The following is a 20,846-nucleotide window of genomic DNA, read 5'->3' on the forward strand; positions in this document are numbered from 1 at the left end:
ATGACTTTTTTTTCAGTCAGCTAAGAGGGTCTAGAAACAAAGATATTCCAGTAGCAATGAGAACACCAAGTGCCCAGGTGTCCAGTGAAAAGAACTACAGATTTTTGGAGAAATGGCTAATCCCAGGACTAGGAAAGGAAACTTATGACTTAAGCCTAGAGCATCTTGTAGGACCAGAAAACAGGAACAGCTCATAAAATATATACATATAAAAAAAGAAAATATGCTAATGAGAGTATGTCCAAAGGTCGCAGGAGCCAACTGAAAGAGCTCCCAGTGGCCAAAGCTGGAACAATTTGAGCCACAAAATAAAGTAGCAGTAGATTATATCCCAAAGTATAAATAAATATAATAGCCCAATGTATAAAATGAATCCATACTAATATAAATAAATAATTGAATAAATAAATAAATTAGGGAAGAGTGATGAATCTGTACAGTAGAATTCCAAATAACTTACTTAGATAATCTGCCTTCAAGGAGGCCGTAACTCTATTCCTGGAGTAGGAAGTGCACACAGTGGCTTCCTTTCAGAGGAAAGAGGGGGACATAACTTTACAGGCAAGTAACCTAACAAACACTATCTCCGCCAGGTGATGAAGGCTAACTTCAATGGTGACAAGTCATACTGAGACTAAGCACCCTTGATATGATAACGTGATTAGTACTTTTACCTCTATGGTCTTCCTTCCTCAACCACATAACCTCAGTCTAATCATGAGAAAAACGTCAGACGAATCCCAGTTGAGGGCTGTTGTATAAGATGCCTGACTAGTGTCTCTGAAAACTATCAAAGTCATCCAAAACAAGGAATTTCTGAGACACTGTCACAGCCAAAAGGAGCCTGAGGAGACATGACAACTAAATGTTATATATCCTTAATGAGATCCTGGAGCATAAACAGGACATTATGTAAGAACTAAGAGTTTCTTAGTAAAGTATAGAATTTAGTTAATTACATTACTTTGCCAACAAAGGTCCATCTAGTCAAGGCTATGGTTTTTTCAGTAGTCATGTATGGATGTGAGTTGGGCTATAAAGAAAGCTGAACGCAGAAGAATTGATGCTTTTGAACTGTGGTGCCGGAGAAGACTCTTGAGAGTCCCTTGGACTGCAAGGAGATCCAACCAGTCCATCCTAAGGGAGATCTGTCCTGGGTGTTCATTGGAGGGACTGATGTTGAAGCTGAAACTCCAATACTTTGGCCACCTGATGCAGAGAGCTGACTCATTTGAAAAGACCCTGATGCTGGCAAAGATTGAGGACAGGAGGAGAAGGGGATGACAGAGGATGAAACGGTTGGATGGCATCACCGACACAATGGGCATGAGTTTGGGTGAACTCTGGGAGTTGGTGATGGACAGGGAGGCCTGGCGTGCTGCGATTCATGGGGTCTCAAAGAGTCAGATATGGCTGAGTGACTGAACTGAATTGAATGAATCTATATTTGCTTATTAACACATTAATAATAAGGAAAACTGGGTGTGGGATATATGAGAACTCTGTTCTACTCAGTTTTTCTGGAAATTTAAATTATTTTGAAGGAAAAAGTTTATTTAAAAACATATATGCTATATATATATATATATATATATATATATAGGATCTAGAAAGTTGGTACTGATGAACCTATGTACAGGGCAGCAAAGGAAACACAGACATAAAGAACAGACTTATGGTCACAGTGGGGGAGGGAAAGGGTGGGATGACTTCAGAGAGCAGTACTGAAACATATACATTACAATATGTAAAATGGATAGCCAATGGGGATTTGCCGTATGATGCAGGGAATCCAGTACTCATGTACGGATGTAAGAGTTGGACCATAAAGAAGGCTGAGTGCTGAAGAATTGATGCTTTCCAACTGTGTTGTTGGAGAAGACTCTTGAGAGTTCCTTAGACTGCAAGGAAATCAAACCAGTCAATCCTAAAGGAAATCAGTTCTGGATATTCACTGGTAGGACTGATGCTTAAGCTGAAACTGCAGCTTTGGCCATCTGATGTGAAGAGCCAACTCATTGGAAAAGACCCTGATGCCGGGGAAGATTGAAGGCAAAATGTGAAGAGGGCGGCAGAGGATAAGATGGTTAGATAGCATAACTGACTCAGTGGACATAAATGTGAGCAAACTCTAGGAGATAGTCAAGGACAGGAAAACCTGGCATGCTGCAGTTTATGGGGTTGCAAAGAGTCAGACGCAACTTATGTGGAACATCAGGGAATCCAAAACTGATGCTCTGTGACAACCTAGTGGGGTGGGATGCAAAAGAAGGTAGGAGAATGATTTGAGAAGGAGGGTTTGAGAAGTATGTCTATGGCTGATTCATGTTGATGGATGGCAGAAACCATTACAATATTGTAAAGCAATTATTCTCCAATTAAAAATAATTTTAAAAAATTATATGTGAAACACTTCCGGGTATGGGCAAATATTGGATGACAATACGCCTGGGCTGTGCCCTTGTAGAACTGTTTAGTGGGGAGACAGCAAAAAGCAGTAGGGGAATAGACCACTTTGGGTGGTAAGATCTAACATGACAGGGACATTTAGTTCAGTTAGGATTGTTTTCTTTAAACAAAAGTTTAAATACTTCAACAGCATTTGGCTAGAGAGATCTTGTTGAGACTTGAAATATAAGAAGGAAATGGTCATGCAGAGAGCAAAAGTGAAAGACAGAAGTTTCCAGGTGCAGGAGACAGCATGAACAAAGCTAATAATATAGGTGCCTTGAGGGATTGAAAAAATGGCCAGTGTCTTAGGTTGAGTTACTGCAGAAGCCAGTCATGAGCCAGGATTTGAGTGCAAGAACAAGGATCTGAATGCAGGTAGTTAATTATGGGGAGAGAAGGTAGTCCCAAGAAGGATTGGTAGGATAGGAAGAAAATGAATGGGAGAAGACATGGTTATCAAGCAGGTGTTATGGGCAACTAGGGCTCATTCTCTTTGGGGAACTCGAGGAGACAGTGGAGAACATGCCTCACTTATCCCACCTATGGAAAGAAACTGGGATCTTTATCTACCAGCTCCCATCAGAAACTGGTTGTAAGCTGCTCCTCAAGGGTAACTACCTGTAACTTGAATACCTGTATGACAACTGAAAGTCATAAAGGTCAGTAGGTATGGAAACAGTGAGTGCCAAGTGTGTATGGGAGAAACACGCACAAGGTCTTTAGGTATAGCTCTGCACCTAAAGACCAGGTAGCCAGGGGAAAAGTGGCACTGGCTAAGGTTGGAGGAGTAAGCAGGAGGCCATTTCTGTAGCACCTGATGGTAGGCAATTGCAACATTGCACGCTTGGCAATAACAAAACACCATTTGTGTGAGATCACTCTGGCTGTTGTACTGGGAATGGAGACAGGATGTGGCATAAGTTGAAATAGGCAGAACTGTTATGGTGCTGCTATAGTGGTCCAGGCAGTAGAAGGCTAGCTTCAGCATAGGTGAGAGTAGTGGAAATGGAGAGGGGTGGACAAGTATAAATTGCATTTTGCAGATGGAGCTTTTCAGAGGATAACAGAAAAGGAGGATTTAAAGACGCTAAGCTTGAGATGTGTCCACCAATCGAACAGGAGCTATCTAGTAGGCAGTTGGATGGGAACCTGGAGAGAGGAGTTGAGATTTGGTTTGAAAATATAAATTTGAAAGTCATCAGTATGCATATAACATTCAAATGCCAAAGAAATAGGTGAGGTCAGATAAGAAGAGAAGAGAGAAGAGGACTCAGGGAGAGAAGGAGCCAGTAAAGGGGGGCTAGTAAGGAGAGGTGAGTAATGAGAATTTTCAAGGCATGGTGTCCCAGGAGGGCTTCAGAAGATGGGAGTCAGCTGTGCCAAACACATCTGTGAAGTCAAGTGAGTTAAGGACAGAAATGTGCAAAATGAATTTACAGCTTAATGTTGTTGGAGACCTTGATGACAGGAGTTTTGGTTATGAGGAGAATGTAGTGACTGCAGTGGGTTGAACAGTGAATGAAAGCTAGGAAATAGAAAATTTGTAGAAACAACCCCATTACAAAACTGTGGCTTTCATGGAAGCCAAGAGTAGGGGCACTAAGTGGAGGGAGCTGCTGAACTAAAGGACAATTTGTTGTTGTTTGTTTTTGTTTTGCTAAGTGGTAGAGAAAAGTACATTTTTTGTTTTCATCGAATGATCTGAGAGGGATTTTGGGATGACTTAGGAGAGGGGATGGTGAAAGAACTAGAGCACAAAGCAACCATGGGTATAAAAAGCCTTCACATATTTTAAAACAGCGAGCAGAGAAGATTTAGGCAGATGGTGGAAGGAAATGGGAGCATCTATATAATGGCTGCCACCTTGTTGCATCAGGAAGAAAAGTAGAGAACTAATAACCAAGAGGGATAAAAGATATATATACAGAAGTTTGAGAAAAGGTAAAAACTGCTCCATTATGCTGAGAACCCATGGGAGGTCCATCATGTCAAAGAGAGTCCGTATGAACATATGGAATTTCTCCAGCAATGTTGCTCCACTCAGGGCCCAAGCACAGAGGAGGCTCATAGCTGGGATCTTCAGAGTTGGGGTTTTACAGGCAAGTATGGCAGCAGTAACAAGAAGGAACTGAGGAAATGTAAATGGCATTATTTTGAATAGATGATGGAATTTAAGATGGGTAAGTTCAGAAAAAGCCCCCAGTAGGGGCTGATGGATAGTAGAAAAAGTCCTGGGGTCAGTGGATTGGCATCTCAATGAAATCCAAAAAACCTAATTGCAGGATTCTTGAGCAAGTGGATTTAAATAATAGAGGTGGTAGCTAGTAGGAAGCTTATTACATACTTTCTATCATTTGAGTGATTTAAAATGCATGACTTAAAAGTAGAATATTGTGTCTGTGGTTACTTAAGTCATACTGAATTATGTCCCTCTCAGTAGGCATAAAATACTTTATACTTCCATAAATTAAAATTTTGCTCGTGGCTTAGCAATTTAAATCTCCAAATATATACTTTACGATGGAATGTCTTCACTTTTTCCTTCATCTGGGGTGGCAGCCCTATTGATTCCCCTGTTCAAATGTGTAGAATAGCTTCCTTATGAACCTACGCAAGTAAACTAGGCTAAAGCAGGTTACCTACTTATGTCTGACTCTTTGAGACCCCCATGGGCTGCAGCACACCAGGCCTCCCTCTCCCTCGCCATCTCCCAAAGTTTGCCCAAGTTCATGTCCATTGCATCAATGATGTCATCCAGCCATCTCATCCTCTGATGTCCTGTTCTTCTGCCTTCAATCTTTCCCAGCATTAGGGTCTTTTCCAACGAGTCAGCTGTTTATATCAGGTGACCAAAGTATTGGAGTTTAGCTTCAGCATCAGTCCTTCCATTGAGTATTCAGGGTTGATTTCCTTTAGGATTGACTGGTTTGATCTCCTTGCTGTCCAAGGGACTCTCAAGAGTCTTCTCTAACACCACAGTTTGAAAGCATCAATTGAGGGATACATTAGCTGAGGGAAAATACTTTTTTCTTTACTCCATTTTATAAAATTCCAAATTTCACTTCAAAAAACTAGTTGTCATTTACAGCATTCTTTTGGAGCCCCTGGTGGCTCAGACAGTAAAAGAGTCTGCCTGCAGTGCGGGAGACCTGGGTTTAATCCCTGTATCAGGAAGATCCTCTGGAGGAGGAAATGGCAACTGACTCCAATATTCCTGCCTGGAGAATCCCATGTCCATGGGATCGCAAAGAGTCGGACAGGACTGAGCGACTTCACTTTCACTTTCTTTCACTTTTTGAATAGTTAGATTCCAGACCACTTATTTTTAATTTTTGTATTTGCAAATAATTTGTCAATTAAAAAAGTCATACACCAAGGTTTTTAAACTGGCAAGTTATTTTAACTTTGCAGAGAACCAAAGTAACAGCACTCTAATTTAAATCAGTACTTCTCAAGCCTTTTCTATTTTTCAACTTGTTTGAGGGATAGAACTCAGCACAGTGGTATATAAGCATAATGATGTAATTATGGGAGTGCAGGTGGGGTGACAGAGGTGTTTTCCTACCTCATCCATTCCCTTGTTGAGAGCTAATCACAGTCATAATATACAGTTATTGTTGTTCAGTTGCTAAGTTTTGTCCAACTCTTTGCAATCCCATGACATAGATATTTTAAATAATGGTGTTGGAAAAAAGGTGGGACTCAGAAAAGGCAACCAATAAACACAAAATGTAGAGCATCTGCTTTTCTATCAGTTTTGTTTAGAAGGAAATAGCAACCCACTCTGGTATACTTGCCTGGAAAATCCCACGGATGGAGGAGCCTGGCGGGCTGCAATCCATGGGGTCACAAAGAGTCGGACATGACTGAACAACTAACACACAATGGAGAACCTAGGGCTTCCCTGATACCTCAATTGGTAAAGAATCTGCCTGCAATGCCGGAGACCCTGGTTCGATTCCTGGGTTGGGAAGATCCCCTGGAGAAGGGAAAGGCTACCCACTCTAGTATTCTGGCCTGGAGAATTCCATGGACTGTATAGTCCATGAGGTAGCAAAGAGTCAGACACGACTGAGTGACTTTCACTTTTCAATGGAGCATCTATCAGAACTAGATTGAGTCAAAGTGGAGTGCTTGGTTCTGATCCCAGGTGAGCTTCTCACTAGTTACAGGACCTTCAGCAATTCACTTGGGCTTTGTGTTTCTGATTTGATAAAACAGAGGTGATAGCACTGGTTCTGCCACTTCTCAGGGTTTTCTAAGACTGAAATGAAAATTTGTTTTTTACAACTTTGAATGCCTTGTAGGTTCCAGGCGCTGGTCTGAGGTGAACAAGGAATAAAATAAATCCCTTGCCTTCATGGAACTTACATTTGAATGGGGGGAGATGTATAAAAAATAAATTGGGAAAAGACTAGTGGTATGGGTGGGGGTGAGTTTGGAAGGCACTGTTTTACACAAGGTGGTCAGGGAAGGCCTGTCTATAGAGTTTTAATACTGAAATAAGTGAGTTGTCAGGGCTTCCTCAGCAGATGACACAGCAAGGAAAAAGGCCTTGATGTTGGAGGGGCTTGGAACAGCAGTCAGCATGGCTGGAATGGAGTGAGCAGGTGGAACAGCAATGCAGTCCCAAGAGTAGGGTTGGGATGGATCATGGGAGGAAGGGGTGTGGCTCTCACATGACGGGAGATGGGGAGCCACTGGGATCCGAGCAGAAGAAAGTAATCTGACTTACATTTCAACAGGATCACTCTGGCTACTGTGTGGACAGAACAGATTACAAGGAGTCAAAGGTGATGGAGAGGAGATCAGTTCAGTGGCACAGCATTAAGGCAGACAAGGTCGGCTAGTTTAGGGTGATAGTGGTGCAAGAGATATGTGGTGAGAGTTGAGGTATATTTTGAAGGAAGAGGCAACAGGATTTCCTGATGGGTTGACATGAATTGTGAGAGAGAGGAGTGGGACGCCAAGAGTTGAGGGCAGAACTGCTCAACAAAGGGGCTACTGATGAGTGCGCTTGCTTCAGAATTTCAAGAACATCATTCAAGCATTATGAATTACCTTGTTCATTTTGTACCAGACACCAGGCATTTGGTAAATGAAAATCTCCTCCGATTCCCGATAAAAGGTATTACATGATTTTCACCAAGCTTTAATTCTTCCAAACTCGCTAGGTCAGAGGTCAATTTATGACAATGGAACTTTTCAGTCAGAAAAAGTTTTATTACAAGAAACAATGCCATCAGATAAAAATGCAAAAAATTGTGCAATTATGGCAAAATGTTTAAAAATTTCTACACAATTTGCCCCCAAAGGACTACAGTACTTAACTACATACCTGAGCACAGAACATCGAATGCCATTTTAAACTGTTTCACGTAGAAAATCTGATTCCTTGCAAGATCACATCCACTTTCTCTCATGCACCAGTGAAATCAGCTTGATGCTTAGGCATCAACTTTGTAGGATAACAGAAAACAAAGATGGAAAATAAAGAATACAATTTCTACTTTCCTATAACCTAGTTATACCACATCCAGTTTTCAACGTATAAAAAATACATAGGAAAGTGCTACATACTTTCTTCAAATGCAAAAACAAAGCTCAAGTGGGACTGGCATCTATCACCTTCTATTTTAATTCTATAGTACCCATTATGCCTTTTACTTATAGTCTCATCATACTAAGCAAATGTACCTTAAATATCTAAACACAGACCCACACATATTACTAATCCTAGTTTTCTAGAACCTCTTCTGAAATCATCTGAAAAGTGGCAAAATATCCCAGCTATATAATTTAAACAAATAGTTTTTCATACAAAATTCAATATATATTCTATTGACACTTCCATAGCAAATTCCAAACCTTGGCTTTGACACACTATCCTTAGAGCACACCCTCAACATAAACTGTTATAGGATCAATTGTTAGAGGATCAACTGTTGTGCAGATCAATAGAATAAATCGACTGCAGAATTAACCACAGTACATTGTACTCCTATACATCACACGGCACATGTAAATTGTTAATGTTCTAATGTCATGTTTTCAAGTAACACAGTGTTCGAAATAAATACAGGAGATTGTCAAAAAGCGGCAGGAAGTCTCAGGAAGCAACAAAGCTTTCAAAAATAAATTATGGGAACATCTCTTGTAATGTTTAGTTTGGTTTTTCCTCCCCTTGGCAATGCATCACGGTGTAGATGCTTCAAAATGCTCACAGAAAAAGCCCCAAAACAGCACAAAGAGAAAGAAAAACTGAGAAGAAAAAAAAATAGCTGATTAGTTGACAGTCAATAAGGAGACTATAGACACACTACCAAGGCCAGCAAGAAGAAAGCACGTACCCAGCTTCCCAAGACTGGATTTTAAAATGTCAATTCTCTAAATGCTGTCCACTTTCAATTCGACTTCAGGAAACGTTCCCTACTTGTAGAGGGCTATGACAAGCAGTTTGGAAAGTTTCCGAAAAACGAGGTATGTGATGCAAAGAGGCAATGTTTTTGATTTGTTTCACAGTATCACATTACAATTTGTGCAAGAGTTTTTAATACAAACCGTGCCAGTTTGTTTCTTTAAGGGAATCAAAATGTTCCAGTTAAGGACAGACTCTGGCTATACTTATATCCTTTATTACTTATTCCGGGAAGAGTAAAAATAAGTTACTGATCTAAATATCTGCCTTAGGTATAACACATGAGTTGGTTTGTCCTCTCTGTGAGTATTTCTGTTAGAAATTAATCAGTTAAATATGAAAAATGATTTAACACCTATAATGCTATGGTTCTATTCACTCACACTTTTCCTTCTCAGTCACCTGCAGTTAGAACAAAGGTTTTCAATGCAAAACTATTCATAACTGTTAAGTGCAAAAACTTTTTTAAAAATGAGGTTTTAATTGTCATAGGTAATGCAAAAGACATTAAATGAGACTATTGCAGGAATTTTATGTTTCTGGAAAACAGAATTTTAAAAGTAGGAGTTAAAACTTCACATTCTGCTCTGTGCAGAAGACAAATAAGTTACCTTTCATTGTACCGATAATGAATGGACAGGTAAGGATGGAAAGGAGGTTAGGCGACAAATGGCCCGTGTTAGTGCAAAATGAGGACAATAGTCTTCTCACTATTCTCAGATTGAATCCAGTTAGACCAGTAACTAGCCATAGCTTGCCATCCTGTAATCAGAGAATCTTGTGAAATCACAAGAGTTCAGCAAGTACAATGGCCATGAAACTAACATACCAATTTGAAAGGTAAGCATAGGCTCAGACATTTGAAATATACCTAACTATACACATGAGTTAACTTATACTAGCACCAGCCACCTGTGAATTTGAGCCCTTCTCGGGATTAAAAAAAAAAAAAAAAATGAGACAGTGTTAGCACTTGAAAAAATTGTCAACACAAAACTACTTTAAAACTTTAGCTTAATTTAAAGAAACATGGGAAATATAAAACAATCCAACTAAAAGCTCTTTCTGAGACTGATTTGTTTTTCCTTCAAACTACTCTAATAACACATTTAAATCCAGTACACGTGAAAACAGTACACAAAATATACACATATTCAGAATGAGGATCTAAGTTAGTGCGTCTCTGTAGCAGAGAGGTCACAGCTAAAGTCCTAGTGATATTGCCTCAAATTTTTACCCGTATTTAAAATAAAAAGTCACATCAAACTATTTTGGATGTCTCTAATCCATAGTACCCTAACTGCTCTTCTAAGAGTGCATAGTTGTCAATTCATCTGGTATCTCAGTGACTATTCATCACGCAATTCTAGAATGATGTGATTATTTTTATACCAGAAAAAAAAATGCTGATAATTGCACTTTGTTACCTTTTGCTTACTGAAATGAAACATCACATGGATGAAAAGAAATCCCTCCCTACACTCATCTTAAACAGCACCCATCTCCACGTGTAAACTCTCTTCAGCTTTCTTAAATACTGACAGCACTTCTTCTTATCACTGAAAGACTAAGTTTCCTCCAGCACAAGATGCCGGTGAGCTCACTAAGGCCTGCCAGTCACTAAAGTACTTTCTGAAGACACTGAGGATACAGTTTAGCAACAGCACATTCAAAATGCCGGCCAAGGTCCCAGAGGCGATCTGGGGTCTCATACACTTTCATCCATTGGTCAGTGATATCATCATACTGGTAAAGGGAATTTTTTCTGCTGGTTCTGAAGACATGTTCTTCAACGGTCACTTGAGTAGCTCGAACAAATAAATGGAGCTTATTCTGGAAAAGTACCAGTTTAAGGTATGGGTTTATGGACTCATCACATGGAAAGTCCTTCTTACGAGTCCACTTATTGAGCTCAATATCATAGGCTTCTACAGTAAACATCCGCTGATGATTTCCACAGGTTCCAGCTATGTAGTAGATAGAGTTCTTGTATACAGCTGCTAAGCCCTGGATTCTAGGCACAGTCATGGGGGTTAAGAAACCCCAGTAGTCTTTCTGAGGCTCATAGAAGAGGAAAAACTCTCCTAAAAAAGAGAAAGGGGAAAAAAAAAGAGAGAGAAAAGAAAACAAGAATGTGAAGATTTAAATATAAGATAGCTTAAAACATCTACATCCCATGGCACAATGTAACATAATATTAGAATCAACCTGATTTGGGGCATTCAAACTGGTAAGTGTGAGAAGTTACTTTGGCTTGATGGCAGTACAAAGGTTAAGAGCTTGGTTTCATTTACTCCATCCAAATATTTGGGTGTTTCAGAAAATTGATTTTAAGCCAGCTCTTATAAAAAGTATTATTACTAATGGTTAGCCAGTAAGATCAAAATATGAATATAGGTTCAATCGTGAATAAGCCACTATAAATTTATGTGCTAGTTATTTAACTATAAGGTAGTACATAGAATTGTTCAGATTTCTATGGGCCACTAATGTGTTTACTTTAGTGTTGCTATAAGGCAAAGACAAATATCAAGAGGAGAAAATATGGCCTTAAGCTGATAGAAAACACACACATCATTTAGGGAATTGACTATGAGGCCGTTTCCATTCTGTTTTGACAATGAAAAGGTGTGCTGAGTCACACTGCCGATGTAAAAATGTCGAAAAGAATTAAGCTAGTGAAGATTTACAAGAGCTTGGCTAATTATAACATTAAAATCTTTGATTTGAAAGGATCAAATAAAATCTTTGATATGAAAATCTGAACCCTTTATGATCAGATTAAATGGTACTTCAGTAGCCACTGACAGTAGGGCATGATCTTCTGACTAGTCATGTCAAGTTTATTTATATAAAGAGGCTTTGTTTAGATCAGAAGTACCTACTTCTAAATTGAGCTTCCCCTTGAAAACTGTCTTGAACTAGGTTAACTCCTATCGATAAATATAACTGCCTACCTAATAAAAGTAATGCTGAAAAAATCCAGGTTTTCATAAAACAGTTTGTTAAACTCTCAGCTTTTGCCTGCATATTCCCTATGCTTTTTGACTAAAATGTAACAGGATTCGTAATAAAGACGACAGGAATGAACACGTTTTTACCCTGTAGTCCTTAGCTACAAATTTCTTATAAGAAGGAAAGATAATACATTTTAAAAGTTGATTTTTAAACCTAAAGATGACTTTAATAAACTAAAACCAGTAATGGGCAATTAAAACCCTCAGTGCCTCAGATTTGTCTTATATAAAACACAGTCTGATTAAATAATGTTCATTCCAACCCTGAAAATCTGTTAATTCACTGTTACTTTGCTTTAGTATTTAAATTAATATACAACCTTTATATTCCATTTGGGAGTCTTCTAATTAATTCTATCTCTACTAAAAAATAACTGCTTAGCCAGAGAGAGCTTCATCATATTGAATGATATAACCTATCCAACCATATAAGTCAAAGTGTTACTCCCTGAGTGTGTCCACCTCTTTGCAACCCCATGGACTATAGCCCAGGTCATGGAATTCTCCAGGCAAGAATACTGGAGTGGGTAGCCATTCCCTTCTCCGGGGGATCTTCCCAACCCAGGGATCGAACCTGGCTCTCCAGGACTGCAGGCAGATTCTTTACCACCTGAGCCACCTAGGAAGCCCTATCTAACCATTCTTTATAGATTTTTACATCCATTCAGATACTCCATTTTTTGGCAAGACCAACAAACCTACATCATCCCAGGCTTCCATTCAACTAAAATGAGGCACGAGAAAGTATTCCTTACTCTCTCTGGAGAATTAACTTTACACTGAAGTTTAAACAAATGGGTTTAGGCATTTCTAAGAAATTATAAGTCAAATAAAGGATTACAGCAAAGAACATTAAAAAAAAAAACTTACAGTGGGGAAAAAAACTAAAAAATCATATGTATCTACACAGAACTTGCACCCCTTTCCTTATTTTTTTAATAGCAGTGAAGGAAAGCATTTATCTATAAGCAGTTAAGAAATGCAAAAGAAGAAGGATGTTGGTATTGTCAATACTGTATTCAGTATTCAAGCAACTAAAATAAGAAACCAAACACAAGGAAAATATTAGCACAAATCAGAACCTTGGATCAAGTATCTTATTTACTGCTACTCAGTTCCTCTTTCTGGTATCTTTACCAAGGTACCAGTTTTCAATTGTTTAAACAAAAATTTTTAAGCTAAGTATATTACCATCCCTCTCATCTTATAACGTTAAAAAGATGACATCTCAAAATTTTTCAGTGAAAAAAAATTAAAAACACTGTATTATGGATGACAACATTAACTGCAGTGAAATTAAAATCTTGAACAGTGTGATTTCAAACTCTTTGTAAGTGAGTTTCATAACCTTTGCCATCATAAGACTTCATACAAAATTCTTTGGCAACTGAATAGTACAACTGCATTTGAGGCTTTGTTCTTTTTTTCTCTTTTAAGCTAATCCAGTAAGTTCCATAAGAAGAATACTTGCTACCGTCCCTTGATTATATATCATTCAACTGCAAAAAGTTATATATCAAACTTGATTCCTTGTTTAAAGTCTTAAAAATGGAAAAGAAATAGTTTTTCTCAAATGCTGAACTATTACTTATGGGGAAAAACGTTTTCAAAAATACTATGTCACATGATGTCAAAAGACAGTAAGAACATAAAAAAACTTACACGATCATTTTAGGGACTTGAAAGTACCTGCCTTTTTTGATTGAAAATTTTATTTTCTTCACCAGTCCCTTAAAAAACAGACTACTCCAATAAATACTTTAACCACTTGGGCACCTACCCTGTAAAACATAGATCTTCTCTTTGTATTCCACGGCATTATGAAACTCCATTGCAACAGGCATGGCGCAAACAGTAGTCCAGCGGTTCTCTCTGCTGTCATAGCACTCCACAGATTTTAGTGAGTTTCTCCCATCACCTTCGTAGACACGCCCTCCAATTGCATACATCTTACCACAGCAGTATACCAGTTTGCAGCCTATTCTGGCTCGAAGCAAGGACGGTTTGGAAAGCCACCTATTGGTGGAATGGTCATACATCCAGAAATCATTTTCGGCCTTATGGTCAATGGATACCTCACTGCTGCTTGGCCTGTACCCTCCTGCAATGTAAATATCATTATCTGGTGATACAAGGATTCCAACTTCTCTCAGATCATTTGGTGGTTTGCATAGTTTGAACACTCTTCCTGTGAATATATCTAGACAAGGCACTGTTTGCTTCTTTCCTGAGTGTTTGTGGGCTGCGTCGAAACATATGATCATTTCCGATGCAGTCATTCCAAGTCTCTGTGTACAGCCATTGGGACTGGCTGGTCCCTTCTCCACACAGCTTTTGGCGATAGCCTGTGCAAACTGAGGTGGAATTTTCTCTATAAAGGTGTCTTCCATCAGAGGAAAACGTATGCATTTGGCAAAAATTTCTGGAAGGTGCACTTCTCTTTCATTCTGTTCATGTTCAAACCACCTTACAATACTCTCATAAACATGCTCTTCCCGGTCTACATTTAAATCATCACTGTCTAGGATACTTATCAGTTGGTCTTTTGTCAGCTGAAGAAACTCCTGTTCTTTGGTGACACACAAGAACTTTTTACGAATGTATTCTTTAGATCGATCTCCAAGTTCCTGATGACCGTAATGATCAGCAAAGATGAAGACCCCGATAGAATTTTGTGGGTCCAAATGACTGATCATGTACTTGGCACACTGGTCTTGGATGGAGGGAATCTGGAAGATGCTAGCTGCAGTGAACAAGGCTTGAACATTGGCCTCTGTCAGAACAACTCTGGAGGTATAGGCATAGTTCAACACTAAATCCATCGACTCGGCTTCAACACCAACAATTCGAACTTCTTTTTGAGTGCTTTCTGTAAGGCCGCTAGTGAACATGGATCTAGGAAGGAAAGAGTGGTGAATTTATCTGCACTACAAATAAAAATTACTGTTACAAGCTTGTAAAGAGTTATCACAAGGATCACTTTTTGAAACTGAAAAACATTTCCTAATGTGTTTCCTGATATCCTGAATATCAGGAAAGGGATAAAAGTTGATCATCTAGCAGAAGGATTTAATCTGGCTAATCTCAAAGAAACCCTATTCTCAGGGCCAGTCAGTCCACTCTGTGCCAACTCTGAGAAAAGCAGAGTATACCTAACTAAATCAAATCAAAAAGTGGCAAGGCATATTCCAGGACACCTTATTTTCCTTGGAGCCCTATCCAGGCTTCTGATCAAGTTGCTTTAGGGGACTTAAGATCTTCAATCACCAGGTAAGTCAGAAAGTTTACAAATACCTATGGGGTATCAGTGTGACATATTAGCATATAGAAACTGTCTAATAAAACTTCTCATGACCCAGTGGAAATTTACAAGACAACCTGTGCCCAAAATGTATCTTTAAAAATTTTAGCTTAGAAAAATAAGATGTTCTTCAGAAGTTCTTATTTTCTTCCTACTCCTTTTTAAAATATTTATCCTTTGAATGCTTCCTTAATCATTATAAAGAATATAAAGCACATCAATTCATCAGTTATCCTTGGAAATTTTGAAAACTTTTGCTTGAGAAAATCAAGAAATATACTTGATTTTCTCAAAGTTACCATAGTTTTATCTATTTATAAATAAAAATGTTAGCCTCACTGATGCTCAGTTGTGCCTGACTCTTTGTGGCCCCAGGGACTGTAGCCCTCCAGGCTCCTTTGTCTTGGGATTTCCCAGGCAGGAATACTGGAGTAAGTTGCCATTTCCTTCTCTGGGAGATCTTCCCAACCCAGGGATTGAAGCCCTGTCTCCTGCATCACAGAGGGATTGTTTAACACTGAGCCACCTAGGAGCCCATAAATAAAGATCTGGGTAGGGTTAATATTAATAAAATGACTACTTCTAAAGAGAACTTAAGAATTAATGGATTTGTTGCAATCTGATTTTGTTGGTTTTCAAAAAATTCCAGGTTCTTGTCTTTGAGACCAACCTTTTCTTTTTTAATGTGCTTTTATGGCACTTTCAGGGCTTCCCTGGTATTTCAGATTGTAAAGAATCCACTTGCAATGCAGGAGACCCCAGTTTGATTCCTGGGTGGGGAAGATGCCCTGGAGAAGAGATAGGTTACCCACTCCAGTATTCTTGGGCTTCCCAGCTGGTAAAGAATCCACCTGCAATGCGGGAGAACCTGGGTTTGATCCCTGGGTTGGGAAGATCCCCTGGAGGAGGGCATGGCAACCCACTCCTGTATTCTTGCTGTAGAATCCCCATGGACAGAGTCAGAATGAGCAACTAAGCACAGCACAGCACGGTACTTCCTTGGCCAAACCATTAAGACGTCAAAAGCCTAGCTTTTTATTTAAAGTGCTAGTCATTTATAAATATCATTTGCCTTTCTTCTCCCTCCTTTGATGTTTCTTTCTAAGAAGTTCTTAAAATTTATAGAACTTTTATAAGTTTAAGTTCTTAAACTTATAAAAAGGTCAAAAGCTCTTTTAAAATCCTCTGGAGAAAAGGATGGTATGCCCTAGAATGCTTAATAGATGTCTGTTGAAGATACTGACCTAACACTGGTGATAAACTTGATTATTCAGATCCAGACCTCTCCTATATTAAGTGTGATGTTATGAAAAAAGAGTGGGAAGATTTTCAGATCACTTTTAACACCTTTATCAAAAACATGAAATTAATTTAAAAATGCAATATGTAATATTGGAGTTATACAGGAGTACCTGGACCCAGCTTATTACCTGGGTTAACTATCCTTTGAGTCTTAATTTTACTTCTATTATGCAAAATTTAAGTTTAATATCCTGCACACTTTTTTTTTTTCCTTGAATGACTGAAAACTAAATGTTCCAATGTATGAGCTGGTTTTTCAATTCAGGTACTGAAAAACTCAGTTATATAGGTCCCAATTAAAAAGAAAAAGAAAGCCCTTCATTATGCAAAGATTAAATCCCAGAGGAGAACATTACCACGTTACCCTTTATCAAGGGAGCTGCTCTACTGACTTGAATAAGCTGGCCTCACACACAGCAGTATAACATGCAAGTTCCCCTGTGTTCTATCATTTTCTTTATGTAAACTCTAATTAAAGTGGGAGTACTTCCTCACACAAAATCCTGAGCAATATGTTTCTAATAATCATACACATTTTATTTCTGACAAGTCTCTGGGATCAGGAAACAGCCATGGCAGATTGCAAGCTATTCTATTTTTTCCATCAGTGATGCAAGATTTGCAAATATTAAGTATGACTTTTTACATCTCACATAAGGTGCAACACTGGTGCCCAAGAAACTTCTGTACAAAAAGCTCTAGTCAAGTGAGAAGAACCTAATCCTTGAGTCTTCTAGCCAAATACCTTCATTTGACTTCGCCTATCTTATGCTTAGAAAGCCTTCCAAGCATTTCCTTAACTTCTTGGAAAGCAAGAAAATCTATTGTAGCATACTTCTTTCCAAGAGATTTGTCAGGTCCTCAAAACTAATTGTAAGCAAATATGATATTTAAATGATATAAGCCAGAAAATAAAATTACACTGAGATATAAATATTTTCACTTTAAAGTTTCAATTTTTTACTTTTTACTATTTAAATCTAATATACAATTAACACTTCTGTAAATTAAAATTTAAAGAGGACCCACTCTTGTTCCTTAAAAGTTATACAGTGACTAAGAAGCCTGGCTCTGGACTCAAATCCAGCCTCTGCCACTTACTAGTTAGATGATTTAGGCAGTTCACTTAACCTCTTTGAGCCTCAGTTTTTTTCACTGTAAAAGGGGAATGACAAGAGTGTAGAGATAGGATTATAAAGATCATATAAAGTGACATAGGTAAAATGAGCTTTGCCTAGAGCTTGATAAGCATAACTGTAGCATATATAAACACAAATGACCTAACCATATCTAATGGATAGCCTAGATAACTGAATCTCACCAGCAATTTTCATTAGAGGCCAAACTTCATACCTTTTGTGTATACCAGTTTCTTCTTTTTTCTTTCCAGGTCACACCCTTGTTATGGTTAATACTTAATAGTCCAATGGCCTATCCAATGCAAATCTAAATGGTTACATCACAAACATCAAACTGAAGTGACTATATTTAACCCAGTATTCTGAGAAAGAGGAACCAGAAACTACTGTCTGGAACATTACACTGCCATATGCCCTATAAAGGTAAGCACCTTCAAAAGGAAAAAATATATTTACTGTGTGGTTGAGAAAATTATGCACCATTTTTGAAAACAAAAAGGCTTAAAGTGAGCACTTCAAACAAAAAAACAGTTGAACTTGAACAGGAAATTGCCTTTATCACTGATCTTTTCTTAGAGTATGACATTATTTTTTAGACCCAATTCTTGAAATTTTACTTTTCAAAGTTTTATAATATATAAAGATGAATATAAAGGAAAATGAAAACTGACCTCTAAAATACTTCTGGAAATCTTAAAAATAGTCATTAGTGTGGGGCCTAACACACACACAAACTGTATTTCATTGATTTTTATTTCACTGCTGTTATCATGGGATTAAAACAGTCCATTAAGTGGGCAATTTGTTTTTAAAAGAAAAGGCTATTAATTTTTAAATTCTAAAAGAGTTAACATGCAGTAAAGAAATCCTGGATAAATTTCTGGAACAAATTCCCGATCAGCACTGTCCAATAAAACTTTCAGTGATGAAAAGGTTCTGTTTCAGAGCTATACAGTGGGGCAACCACTAGCTACATGTGGCTACTGAGCACTTTAAATGTGGTTAGTGTACCTGAGGAACTGGTTTTTTTTCCTTTTGTTTAATTTTAGATAAGGGAAGTTTAGCCACATGTGGCTAGTGGCTGCCATATTGAGCAGTGCAACTTTAGATTTTTTCTGAAACACACAAACAAAACCATATTTACTGACTTAAAACCAGTCATCTGAATTCTAGAAGAATCTGTCAGTTTTTTTTTTTTTAAAGGGGGGCTTAATAAAATAGGGCCTGTTATTTATTCTCAGGAAACAAATACGTTAGTTTCATTCATTGTTGCATCTCAATATAAAAATGAAGTGGGCAGTACTGAAGGAGAAAGGGGACTCGGTGCAGACATCAATAGAGGTTTCCACCAACATCATACCTGAAATAAGGGCTGATTGCAGCAAGAACGTTTCTATGACAGGAAAATGTTTTCCCGTGATCCACTTCCACTACAATGTCTGTCAGCTGTCCTTCATCGTACATTGTTTTGAGTTGCTTAAGAATACTGCAAGCATGGAAGGGGTCCATGGCATCGCTGGCTGTGTCTGAAGATGGTATTCCATTCGGTGTTGGGGAAGACTTACTTAAATCTAGGAGGAGAAAAATCGTACAACCACAAGAAGTTCGGGGCCAGTTTCGGCGTCGCGGGTTTTATTTTTTGTTTTTGTGTTTGTTTGGTTTTGTTGTTGTCTGTGGGATGGGGCTGGGGTTGTTTGTTTGCTTGGCTTGCTTTCTCCCCGCTACAAAAATACACATATATAGTATATAGACTTCCTCAATGAGAACGCGAGATAGGATATGGGAAAGAGCGAGGTGAGATACAAGTTCAAACACCAGCCTGCTTCTCCCGGAGCCTGGCGAGCCCGAAGCCCCGTGCTCGCCGACAGACCGCGCAGGCAGAACAGGCGAGGTGTCTGCGGCGATTCCGCCGACAGCCAGAACGTCCCAGCTGAAAGCGGAGGGCAGGAGCCTCACAAGGGAAGCTCGATGGATGGCGGCCGCCACTGCCTCCTCAACCGCCTTGCGAACAGGTCGGAGCGGCGGCGGGTACCCGGCCTCCCCATCCCTGTCCGGCCGGACCGCCCACCTCCCTCCACGCCATTCATCCTCCCTCTTCCTCATCTCTGTCCACCTCTCCATCCTTCTCTCCCAGTCCTCATCGCCGCCGCCTAAGCTCGCAGCCCGAACTTGGCCCCCGGCCCACCTCCCCTGCACACCTCCCTAGCCACCACACGACCCACCTGCCGACGCGGCCATTTCTAGACGCGGCCCGGGCTCCAGCTATTTAAAGAGGAAATGTCATTTCGCTTCTCTCTCTCCCGGGTTCCGGCTCTTCTAAGCCGTCCCTAGCCAATGGGGTGACCTATGCATCCGGCTCCGCCCCTAGGCTCCGAAATCAGGGGGTCTATTGGTCACGAGGAGCGCACCGGCACGTCGGGAAATGTAGTTTTATTGCCCCCGCTCCCGCGTGGTCCGTGTAGGGCGGAGGCCCAAGCTCGGAATTTCTATTGGCTGTTTTGGGTGGAGGTGGAGAGCAGGGAGCCCGCCAGCCTGTGTCTGTGGGGCGCGCAGCGCCTGCCGGAAGAGGTAGTCTTCTGGCTGAGCAGAACTGTCATTCTGAGAGGCTGGGGTAGGGAAAGCTCTTGAAGTGCAAATTTCCCCATTTTAGGCCTCTCTCCAGGCCCCCGGTTCTTTTTTTTTTTTTTTCCCCCACCTCGTTCTTCGTTTCCTAAACCTCCTGCCAATGACTAGCTTCCGGTATGAAAGCGGGGGTCCACGTGAGGGCTGTGAAACCAGAAAAATTTGGAAATGGACAAGAGAGCTGTTGTCCAAAAATGGGAAGGAAACCTGACACCTCACCCCTAAGAAAAATATCAGGAGGCCAGAAAGCAAGCCATCTTTGATGAGTCACCTGTGACACCCAATTGAAACAGCATCGACTTGGCTGAGTGCTGCGGTTTCCACAGATTAATTGGTATGGTTACAACCGCTGCTCAGGATCTTTAACTCCCACTCAATGCGTTGGTTTTCTTGAGCACCCGGGGAACACCTGTTCCACTTTTAAGAGTGCATGAACATTACAGAGGGATTCAAGACGCTTTCTTTTTTGCTCCTGGTAAATTGAGTGGTGAAGATACTAAGTAGTCTGGATTTTCCTTTGAAGAAATCTGAAAAGTGCCCTGAGCCTGAAACGAGGGACGATTATTGACTCCCTTGCTCTATCCTTAATGTGGGAC

At 39.6% G+C, this 20,846-nt stretch overlaps 1 protein-coding gene across 2 annotated transcripts; it reads right to left on the reverse strand.

The window, feature by feature from the left end:
• Positions 7,657-19,958, reverse strand: KBTBD8 (kelch repeat and BTB domain containing 8). Of its 2 annotated transcripts, XM_005695755.3 has the most exons (4): positions 19,851-19,958; positions 18,989-19,199; positions 13,667-14,781; positions 7,657-10,953 (listed from the first exon to the last, which is right to left on the reverse strand). In XM_005695755.3, the coding sequence occupies exons 1-4, from the start codon at positions 19,864-19,866 to the stop codon at positions 10,490-10,492; spliced, it is 1,806 nt and encodes a 601-aa protein (XP_005695812.1). In that variant the 5' UTR covers positions 19,867-19,958; the 3' UTR covers positions 7,657-10,489. The 2 variants fall into 2 exon arrangements, with proteins under 2 accessions (XP_005695812.1, XP_013829133.1); XM_013973679.2 differs by lacking the exon at positions 18,989-19,199 and having other exon boundaries at positions 19,851-19,944.

The sequence above is a fragment of the Capra hircus genome, chromosome 22 (assembly GCF_001704415.2).
Source record: "Capra hircus breed San Clemente chromosome 22, ASM170441v1, whole genome shotgun sequence".
In the NCBI taxonomy this organism is placed as follows: Eukaryota; Metazoa; Chordata; class Mammalia; order Artiodactyla; family Bovidae; genus Capra; species Capra hircus.

Excerpts from the sequence above, each read along its gene's own strand:
- KBTBD8 (XM_005695755.3), bottom strand. Across the intron at positions 14,782-18,988 it reads GCAATCAGCCCTTATTTCAG|ATCCATGTTCACTAGCGGCC; the intron begins GTATGATGTTGG and ends TTTCCTTCCTAG. Across the intron at positions 10,954-13,666 it reads GAAGATCTATGTTTTACAGG|GAGAGTTTTTCCTCTTCTAT; the intron begins GTAGGTGCCCAA and ends TCTCTTTTTTAG.